Source organism: Melanerpes formicivorus, unplaced genomic scaffold, assembly GCF_026170545.1.
Source record: "Melanerpes formicivorus ecotype bairdi unplaced genomic scaffold, bMelFor1.0.p_v2 SCAF_19, whole genome shotgun sequence".
NCBI lineage: Eukaryota > Metazoa > Chordata > Aves > Piciformes > Picidae > Melanerpes > Melanerpes formicivorus.
Genome location: NW_027142371.1, coordinates 10,824,775 through 10,835,860, shown reverse-complemented (window position 1 = coordinate 10,835,860; position 11,086 = coordinate 10,824,775). Strand labels below are relative to the sequence as shown.

At 43.2% G+C, this 11,086-nt stretch overlaps 1 protein-coding gene across 1 annotated transcript; it reads right to left on the bottom strand.

Moving 5' to 3' along the window:
• Positions 1-4,689: 4,689 nt before the first annotated feature.
• MTG2 (mitochondrial ribosome associated GTPase 2) lies at positions 4,690-11,058 on the bottom strand. The gene is made up of 6 exons (XM_068150059.1): positions 10,740-11,058; positions 9,160-9,307; positions 8,455-8,570; positions 7,602-7,820; positions 6,078-6,216; positions 4,690-5,150 (listed from the first exon to the last, which is right to left on the bottom strand). The coding sequence occupies exons 1-6, from the start codon at positions 10,962-10,964 to the stop codon at positions 4,756-4,758; spliced, it is 1,242 nt and encodes a 413-aa protein (XP_068006160.1). The 5' UTR covers positions 10,965-11,058; the 3' UTR covers positions 4,690-4,755.
• Positions 11,059-11,086: the final 28 nt, after the last annotated feature.

The window sequence follows — 11,086 nt, the reverse complement described above, 5'->3', positions numbered from 1 at the left end:
ACTAAAACATAAGCTTGTGGCGAAGAAATAAGCAGCTGTTAAAGGCCTCCTTGGCCAATTCTGTTTCAATCTGGAAAGAGGAGATGAAAAATTACTCTCAGTGGGAAAACGAAGGACAAACACAATCTCAATATTAAAACAAGGCTGATAAAAATCTCTCTGCCTTTGTCCTACCAGCTATGCCTTATGTCTCAGAAAAATGGGCACATACCACATAATAAATTTCAGAACTGCATAGAGAAAAATCCAGAGTGCAGCCTGAAGGCAGCTTTGTTCTCTTATCATGGGTTGCAGAATCTTCCCTTATCATTATTGGCACACATATATAACCTCCTCTCCAAATACTAATAATTTCAGTCGTTTTAGACCTCTGGTGCAGCCACAATTAATCCCTGTTTAACAAGATGGGGAAATTTGCTAATGGGAAACAGCCCTGGAAATTGCAGTATGGGAGACAAACAGTACAAAACAAACCTGTTCTTTAAAGGCCAAGCACACACCAATACTGGCATGAGTTTAGCAACTGCAAGATAAAGGTTTAATTTACAGCAAACTCAATTTCACAAAGGTGATGAACTTCATTATTAATGGAAGTGGTCCACAGCCAAACCATAACTTTCACAGGAATGACAGGGCTGTAGACCCACTGGGAATGCTGAGCTCCAAACTTACTGCTTCTCCTTATAGACACTATAAAATGCATCACCTCTCCCCAAAAGCCTCATTTCTCCTAACTTGTATGCAAGACAATGATCTACAGACTATGGCATCCCCAAAACCAAGAGCTTCCAAAGCAAAGGTGATGTTGCTACTAGTAAAAAAAAGAGAGGCCTCGAGCACAAGCCCTGTGAGGAGAGGCTGAGGGAGCTGGGGTTGCTTAGCCTGGAGAAGAGGAGGCTCAGGGGAGACCTCATTGCTCTCTACAACTACCTGAAAGGTGGTTGTAGCCAGGAAGGGGTTGGTCTCTTCTCCCAGGCAACCAGCACCAGAATGAGAGGACACAGTCTCAAGCTGTGCCAGGGGAAGTTTAGACTCAAGGTGAGGAGAAAGTTCTTCACAAAGAGAAATGGTAGCCATTGGAATGTGCTGCCCAGGGAGGTGGCGGAGTCACTGTCCGTGGAGGTGTGACGGGATTGGATGTGGCACTTGGTGCCATGGTCTAGTAGTCATGAGGTCTTGGGTGACAGGTTAGACTTGATGATCTTTCAGGTCTTTTCCAACCTTATTGATTCTATGATTCTAAAACATTTTTGCACTACACTGATGTTGGTAGAAAGATTAAACCAAAACACCTATTAATTGTTTTTAATTTCCCCTGCAGTTAGTAGAGTGAACAACAGAGCAGCAAGCCTGTCTGGTCCCTGTTGATGTTCCACCTGTCATTCAATTAATAACTCATTAAGCTGCACACCTGCAACACACCAAGCCTCTAGCCCAGGGTTAAAATTGCATCACAGGTGTTGGCCACTGAGCCCAGTTAGCAACAGACTGTGGAAGACAGCAATGAAGTTGGACTGGTGTTCTGCATCCAGTAGCTCATACAGACATGTGCAAATGATGGAAAGGTCCTGTTCTACTGGCAGCAGCATCTCTGGTTCACAGCCATTCCTCTACTTCTGTAATTTGAGTCAATATTTTAAACCAGCAGGTCATGAGGTTTCAAGCATGTTCAAGTCAGAGCACCTGCCACTAATTTACTTGCAAATAAAGATCACTATGAAGAGGCTTAATAAAACACATACAACAGTGAAAGAAACATCCCTTGCAATGGAAGAAGCTGAGATCTGATACTTCTGGCAGCCTTTTCATTGCATTCAAGCACTTGTGACCTACCATCACTTTAGTATCACAACTCTGAGCATAGATCTGATCAGAATGAAGGCAGGCATTACACAGCATCTGCTGTCACATCCTGCACCTCCCGCCCCGTGCCGAGCACCCGAGCAGCGCCATCTGCATGGCTTCCCCAGCACTGGAAGCAGGGTGGTGGTGGTGGCAGAACCACCAAGCACAAGCTCAGCAAGGGTCTAATTTTTTATTGCTGTCAATTCAATCAGTTGCAAACACCTCCTGATTTAACTAAAATATTATGTAATACAAAAAACCAAACCCAAGATGTTACAAACCCATAAGTAGCACACCTCAGCACTGATTCAATGTTCAGTTTATGCACTGCAATGAGCTCTCAACAACCATGTTCAAAGTTGGTCCCTATTAAGGGTTGGTTTTTACACCATCATTTCACCTTTTTCTGTTCATTTGCTACCACCTACACTTTCCATGTTACAAAGAGGGAGGACTGCAAATAAACATAACACACACCCCCACACAATTAGCACTAAAATACTGTGGTCATCTTGTACTAAAAAAGTGTACTTAAAAGATGAATGCTAGAACTGTGAGGTGCTAAAGCAAATTACAGCTCAAGCTTTTCTAGGAAATACGATGCTGGCTGGATTTCAACTCACATTGAAAGGAGGTTTGTTGTCAGAATGAGAAATTAAATCTCCCACCTCTTCCCTCTTGTTAACTTGAAAACCAAGGACAATGTCAAAGGTTGCAGCAGAGGAAAACATAAGCTAGTTAAGGAAAAGCATGCAGAAGAAAGCCACCAAGTCCCCCTCAAAACCTCAGCCAAAACAAGCCCACCCATGCCAACCCCAGCCAAAAAAGAAGTGGGAAAATGCCCTACAGCACAACATTCTTCTCTGCAACAATTCATCGTTCACACTCTTAACCTGGTTACCTTTTCTCTGTAACCTGATTACTTCTCCTTCTCTGTTCCTAGACTTAAAACTAGTTTCCCTTTCAAATACTTCATTTTCAGCAGAACTGGAGGTTAGCCCTCAGTTCAAATGGGATGCAAGAAGTCTTCCTGCTAATGCTGTAGAGAAATAGGACACAAGCTGAAGTGTTTGTACACTGCCAAGCAGCACACAGCCTCTCCTGCTCAGCCTTAACACAGGGACTTCTAATGCAAGGTTTCTTCATTTAGTGTGGATGTAAATTGACAACAGCAAGCTCAACAGTTCCAATATTAAAGTTGGAGCTAGCTGGCACTCTTCATGGACAAATGAAGGAGTATCTGCTCCTGCGAAACCTCCCTGAACCCTTTTGAACACGTGGTTAGGAACTCCTGTCATCTTGGAACAGGTGGCTGAAATGTTAAGAACAAAGAAACTAATTATATGATCAATAGGACGTTCTGTTAAGCCATCCAGCCACCCGCTGTGCTTTTTGCACATCAGTGCACAAGATACTCTCAGCTCAAAACCAAGAGGTTGCCTGAGCACTAAGAAGGAAAGGTGAGAGCTCCTGTGAACACAGAGGCTTTTAAAACAGCCTCTTTCTCAAATACTGCAGATACTAAACCAGAGAAAATCCAGGGTATTTGTAGGTATCAAACATTCTGCAAAGAAGCTGCACCAGCTTTTGTGTTCAAGCAGTCTTCTTCTGGCTTTATTAACGTGCCTGGAAAACATCTAAGCAATGAAAGGAAAAATGAGAGAGAAGCTTAAAAACGCTGCACAAAACCAAGCAGAAGGACGGAACCGAATATTAACTCCCATCTAATTCAGGTGGGTAAAGCTCAGGGATGAAGTTAAGGATGAAATTGAGCATGAGAGGGACTTTGGGAGTTAATATTTGTTTTTCCCATTTTTTTCCTGATCATCTCTATAACTGTACCACTGCTTATGATGCACAGATTACTTTGCTCACCTGATGACAAATCAAAATACTCAGAATGGGAATTTAGGAATGGTAATTACCTGGTTGGCCCATATTTTTATATCATAATTCAGGCATTTGAGTCATCCTTGTACTTTTCCAGAATAAAAACCTGCTGCTCTTAAAAAAACAAAAAAAAGAGGAGTCTGTATTTTCTTTTTATCCAGGGAGAGTTAGTTCATCATCACAGAGCTGATCCCAACACCGCTACAGCAGGAGGCTGTGAGTGGAACTTTAATTTAGATATTGAACAAGACCACCCCTTTCCAGCTGTAAGTAGTCAGGGGAGAAAGTCCATTGTTCATGGAATCTTTCGAGGCTGCTCCATTTAGCATTAGAATATTAGAGATGAAATCACATAAAATGTGCAAAGTGATAGCAGCAGAGAGAATTATCACCTTTCCTGGAACCTACAGACAGGACTAGGGGCTACAGACTAATTTCTTTTAAAACCCATCAAGTAATTCCCACTACTGCTGGCAGAGTAGAAAATAGCCAATTTAAAACAGAATTAAATCCTTATTTGAAAGCTAACAAAGCTCAACAAAAGACAACTGGTGGATGCATGTTTTGCAGTGCACCAAACTGTCCTTAAGTGTTGCATTTCCTGAGATAATAAACCCAAGCTTACAAACATCTCACCTTCCTATTTTATGGCAGGGCTAATGGAGTTTACTTTGTACTTGATCTGCTTCTCCTGCAGATCCTCAACTTATTTCCACCAGGGAGCATTCTCTTCATTCCATAATTAACTAGCTAATGCCAAACAAGACCCAGGTTTCCAGTTCAACACCCATCATGATTAGAGTCTTCACATTTTGCTGTAAAACACCTGAGACTCCAAAGGTGAACAAACAAACAAATCTTTCCAATGCAGCAGTTCAGGACAAATCCACATGCCGTGCCCCTTGCATTTAAAAAACCCCAACCCATATACCCCCCCAAAAAAAATCACACAGATGCAATTTAATCAAATTAGGATTTATTTATTGTTTTTCCTAGTACAGTTCAGAGTGGTTGTGGTTTCTACCACTTGACTGGGCTCTGCCCTCGTGATTGTTCTGTCTTCACATAAGTATCATAGAGTTCTCTCAAATACAAGAACAGTTCTTCCAGGTTGTCTCCTCTCAACGCAGACAAGGCAATGACCCGGTCTTGCACCTGCTCTTTGAGGAGTGGCAGATTGATCCTGGACTCAGCAAGGTCAATCTTATTCCCAATGACAACACAAGGCCTCTCAGACAATCCTTTCTTGTATTGCTCCAGTTCATATTTCAAGTCCTGCAGCTGAATCCATGGCTGAGACACTGAGAGATCCACCACATATAAGAGAAAGCGGCAGCGTTCAATATGCCTGAGGAAGGCCATCCCGAGGCCCCTGTTTTGATGAGCACCTTTTATTAGGCCAGGAATGTCAGCAACTGCAGGGAGAGAAATGTCACAGTGAATCCAACATGTCCAAAAAAAAATCAAAACCACTCTTACTGGCCTACACCATGTACTTTTAGAATTACATCTCAACATGCCACTATAAAGCACATCTCATGCTAAGTTGAGTTGCTCTTAGCTTTTAAACCTGCTGGATTTAGCTTATTCCAGTGAGATACAGATTGCTGACCTGACATTAAGAGCACAGATGATGAATCTGAAATAAACTTTCATTATTGTTTTGCTTGAAGTTCAATAGAATCACAGAATAGTTTGGGTTAGAATGACCTTAAGGATCATCTAGTTCCAATTCCTCTGCCATAGGCAGGGACATCTCCCAATACACCAAGCTTCTCAAGGCACCACCCAACACTTTGACCACTTCCAGGCTTGGAGTCTCCACAACTTCTCTGGGCAACCTGTTCCAGTGGCTCACCACCCTCATGGGGAAGAATTTCTTCCTAATGTCTAATCTAAATTCAGATTCTTCTAGTTTGAAGCCATTACCCTCCATGCCTTTGTCAAAAGTCCCACTCTAACTCCCTACTGCAGACCTCTTGGAAGGCTGCTCTAAGGTCTCCTCAAAGCTGTCTGTTCTCTAGGTTGAACAACCACAACTCTCTCAGTCTGTCCTCACAAGAGAGGCACTCCAGCCCTCTGATCATCTTTGCAGCTTCCTCTGAATGCACTCTAACAGTCCCATGTCCTTGTGCTGGGGGCCCCGGAGCTGGACACAGCAGTTGATGTGGGGTGTCACCAGAGCTGAATAGAAGGTCAGAGTCACCTTCCTTGATGCTCTGCCCATGCTGGTTTTCATGCAAGGAACTAGCAAGAATTCTACAGAACTGTTAAAGTTCCTTCTGCAGCATTTCAAAGAATATCCCAGGTGACAAACTGCTATCCAGGTGCACACAGCATACCTGCCACTTGTTCATAGTCTTGATAGTGGACAATGCCAACGTGGGGATTCAGGGTTGTGAAAGGGTAGGCAGCCACAGCTGGCCTTGCACGGGAGATGGCTCTCAGAAGCGATGATTTGCCAGCATTGGGAAAGCCCACCTGGAACAGAATCATTAAAGCCACAGTTCTGGGTTAATCCTGATTTTAAAACACCAAAACAAAACCACTGGAAGCTTTTGCAGATGTGTCAGAGTTCTTCTAGCTTCAAGAGAACATTAATTTTGCAAACTTAGTTCTGAAAAGCATCCTGCTTTCCCTTTTTTCTCTCCCTTAAACATTAAATTGCTCAACAAAAGGTCCCCTTAGCTGGTTTTGTACCACCTTCAGTATTTACTTTGTTCAGAGCCAAAAGGGTATATGCTGCAAGATCTCTTTTACCCTGAAATAACATTATAACACTTTGTCCTGCACATCTTTATTTGTGTTTTCTGACTCCAATTTATTATTTTCCACAAGAATTCAGAATTGGCTTTGGCTCTGACTCAGCAACATAGTTTGACCTGTAAGTAACCAGAATGCCTACAAGTTTGGGATTTTCATAGTCTTGACATCAAAGAATTAAGCTGAAGCTTGGCCTCTGACAGAGAAAAATTTAAACAAACATATCCCAGAAATGAAGTTACTCTGAGATACACCAACAGCTGACATACAACAGCTATACAGCTAATCCTAAATTCTATGTGCTGATGTCAGACACTGCAAATTCTTGTCAGAGGAAGTAAAGTACAGAACAGATTCATCTCAGATTTCTAAATCAGTGCCAAGAGTGTGAGAAATGGACCAGTGTCCAGGTGGTTAGAGTTAAATGTATTGGTCCACCAATTCTCTCCTTAGTTTCCAAATAAATGCACAAAATTCTGCTGCACCAGAGAATCATTCTGCAGTTGAACATCAGCAAGAACTCTTTGCAGCAAAGTGTTGTTGTAACAGCTTCACCAGCTGGCGTTAAAACATTTCCATACTTTATGGAAATGAAGACAGCTTAAACCCTAAATTGACTTTGTATTCAGGTCTGTTTTCATTTCAGAGGATGTTAAATCCGGAACTAACAAAGTCAAATGTTCACTATTTGTAAGGAGAGAAATACAGGGATGAAATACAAGGTGATTTGAGCTTCAGCCACTTCTTTTCCTGAATACCAAGGAAACAAAAACTAATTCAGAAGAACTCTCCATTCTGTACTTTTCATCTACAGACAAAGCCTGCTCATCAGTGAGTCTGTTGAACACTGATCAATCTTTCATGTGGCTTTCCTACATGCAGCATTGATTTTAGCTAAAGTAGGATGACATCAAGCAGTAAGAGTGACAGCTCTGTAAATCACTCTGGACACCTTTCTACCAAGTAACAGCAAGAAAGCATCTAGTTGCATGTCTAAGCAAGTGAGCCAAAAGGCTAACAAAAATGTTATCAAACATTATATCTTCAGTCAGTCAAGTGTCTTCCCACAATGGTAAGGATGTTGAAGGACCACAGTGACTCACCAATCCTGCATGAGCTGTTGTCTTCAGTTCCAGGTGGAGAACTCTGTCCTGACCTGGCTCTCCTGGAGTAAAAAGTGTCGGAGCTCGGTTTTCATTGGAAAGAAAGAAGCGATTCCCTTTCCCTCCAGCTCCTCCATAAGCTGCAACATACTCTTCACCATCCTGTGTGAGGTCAGCCATAACATTCCCATCCTCTTTAACCAATGTACCTACAGGGACCTGAAAGTGAAGGGAGGTACAAGCATTACACTGATGCTCAAAGCCTACAGCAGAGCTGTCTTCAGCTGCTCCTTTACCAGGCAACTTCAGATTTGTTGAAAATCATTCCTCCATATCCTCACACTAGGGAATCCAAAAGAGCAATGTACTTCATGACACTCACTTTATGGACCCAAATGGCACTGCCAGACATTTACACTTCATTAAAATGTTAACAGTACTATAACCCTCCTCCTCTCCTTTTATGCAAAGGAACCTAAGCACAGTAGTGACCTAAGAAATGTATTGTAAGTGTGCACCAAAACAGGCATGCTGAGGTTAAAAAAACAGAAAACTATAAAAGGAAAAAAAAAAGAAGTCTGCTCCTGTTTAAAAGTTCTGTGTTGTGATTGCATACAACCCCTAGAAGGAAAGCAAGCTACAACTGTATTTATTTTGGCCAGATGTCCAAAGAAGTCTGATTTTTGTAAGCACGTTAAAAGCAGCTTGACCTGCCCCTGTGCCAACCAGCCCTGTCTCAGCAGAGACAGCACAAGGCTCCCTGAAAAAACACACATGAGGTTCTCTCACAGTCTGAAAATCAGCAAGGTTAACACAAAGCTAACAAACCAGCATGCAACCTTAATCTGCTTACTTTAACATACACGCATGCACCGTTGGCTCCGTAACAGTTTTTGCTTCCTCCTCTCTCTCCATGGACACCCTGATAGAAGGGGAGGACTGAAGAAAGTGATTTTGTTTCCCGGTCAGCTGTGAAGCAGAACATGTGTATTTTAAACAGATGAAGAATCAGAGGAGAGCACCTTCTTGACTGTTCTTTCCCTCTGAGTACTGCATGAATCTACTACCTCAATAATAACATACTAAGGAAGACTAATACAAGTTATGAAGTAGTTTAACTGCCTTTATTATCTGCTGAGCTTTATTAACCACACACTTTATTAACTGGCCACTCTAAAATCAGCCACTACAAAATACTCTGGGAATTTCATTTGCTACCTTAGCAGATCTTGCAGCAGGGTGGTGGCAGGAGCATCTTTATCCATCTTCAGAGTAAAATTTGATCAGAGCCCAGCCTTACTATAACACAGGCAGGCACCAGCCACTAAAACCTATCTGTAACATATTTTGATTTCCAAAGTGATTTCTAGGGCTGTATCACTTATGTCCCTGTTACCACAGGATAAAAAGCAAAGAAATTTCATATAGAAATAACCACTTCAACACTTTTGAGTCACATTTACCATTTCCTACCATACATGTGAGTTGGTTTGGCTGGGGTGGGGCATGGAATAGAGTGTTAAATGTCATGAAACAAACCAGATTTAGTGAGTTTTACCTTTCAAAATGACATGACCACCATCACCTCCATTTCCACCATCAGGACCTCCAAATATCTTTCTGGGCTCACTATGAAAAGAATGTCCCCCTCCTCCTCCTCGTCCTCCAACCACACGCACCCTCCGGTGATCCACGAAGTAGCGTGTCTGTAACAAGGATGGGGGTTGGACCCTTTAACTACAGTTTAGCAGAGTCATCCCACAAGAAACTGATTGTTCTGCAAAACTCAGTAGCAGGTAGACCTGCTGCTTTTAAGTCATGCTGAGTTCATTCAACAGCAAAACAAAATAATCTCCTGCTGATTCACACTTTCTATACCCAGTGATGAAAACAAGGCAAATTTCAATCTTCTGCTAATTAAGTACTAAAGACAAAAGATAGAAAGTATTTGCAAACATCATAAGCAGAGAAAATCTTAACATATGCCATAATTTGTTGCTCAAGGGCTCAAAAAAAAAATACAGTGTAAAGAGAATTCCAGATCTTGGCTCTATTTCTGGCATTAACATAGTATTTGACTACTGGCAAATGAATTCTATTCATTGTGTTCCAGCTTTTCTGCCAGCAGAATAGGTTTGATGATATTTAGCTATCTCCAGGAAGCTGCCTGAAATCCCCAAGGGGAAATACTAGAGAGGTAGATTCATAGGAGCAGGTGAAATTGTCTATATATCGGGGTGAAAAGAGAAAGCACGACCTTGACTGCCCGGGGAGGTGGTGGAGTTGCCGTCATTGAAGGTGTTCAGAAGGAGACCTGATGGGGTGCTTGGTGCCATGGGTTAGCTGTTTGGGTGGGTTGGATTGGTTGATGCGTTGGACACGATGATCATGAAGGTCTCTTCCAACCTGGTTTGGTTTATTCTAATAAAGGTTTATTCTAATTCTAACAACCTAATCCTGTCAGACTTCATAATAAGAATGAACAATAAGGGTCACTTCAATTAAACAGCCCAAACAGCAGGTGAGGGGGGAAAAAAGGTCTTATTGGCATTATGATATTAGTATCTAAAAGCAACCAAAGAGTTAATACTATGACCAGTGACGACTTACAACAAATCCTCTTTTAGAAAAGCATTTGGCACCACCACACGGTGAGACAGGAAAGCATCGCTTTAAACGGGAGGCGATTTATTGCTCATCAGAAAACGAGATTTTTGCGAAGAAATACAGTTAGAAGAAGGATGTCAAAGAAAAATTCTAGGGAAAGAAAGTGTCTATTTCCAGCTAACTATTATGTAAGGCTACACAAATAAGGAGAAAAGGCAGTATTTTAAAAACTCTCTAAGACTTTCTGCTTTCTCGACCCACGGATGCTTTCAACCCAGGTGTTGCAGCTGAAGGCTGTCGCCGCCACACAACCCCTCTGAGCACTGGTAATGTCACACAGCAGACTTATTTAAATCCTCGCTATTCAGCGAGCTTGTCACGTTTTAGACGAAGATTTCCTCCCACCAACACCACGCGTTTGCAGTGGGAAGGGCACGGAACAGGGCAGCTCTGCTTTCTGACGCCTGCCGGGTGGTGCCCGCCCAGCCACGTACCCACACACGCCGACCGCTGATTTACACCAGGACTTACCAGTTTCCGTTCCGAAATGGCTCTTTTTTGCCTCAGCCTCCTGTTTTTCGAGCACTTCACGCAGGTGGTGGAGAAAGCCGGCTGCCGGCCCGGCGGCTGCAGCGGCACGGGGTCGAGGAGGAGGAGGCGGCGGGCCGGCCTCCACTGGCACCGGCTGCCCAGCACGGTGCTGGCAGCCGCCGGGACAGCCCGGCCGCCCAGCACAGCCCAGCACCGTGGCAGCATGGCCACCCAGCGTGGCCTAGCACCTCGGCAGCACCGTGCTGGCAGCCACCAAAACAGCCCAGCTCAGCACCGCGGCAGCCGGGCGCCGGCAGCAGCTGGGACGGCCCGGCCGTGGCGCAGCC

Excerpts from the sequence above, each read along its gene's own strand:
- MTG2 (XM_068150059.1), bottom strand. The coding sequence starts at position 10,964 with ATGCTGCCACGGTGCTGGGCTGTGCTGGGCGGCCGGGCTGTCCCGGCG. Across the intron at positions 7,821-8,454 it reads GTGCATGCGTGTATGTTAAA|GTCCCTGTAGGTACATTGGT; the intron begins GTAAGCAGATTA and ends CTTCACTTTCAG. Across the intron at positions 5,151-6,077 it reads AGACTATGAACAAGTGGCAG|TTGCTGACATTCCTGGCCTA; the intron begins GTATGCTGTGTG and ends CTCTCCCTGCAG.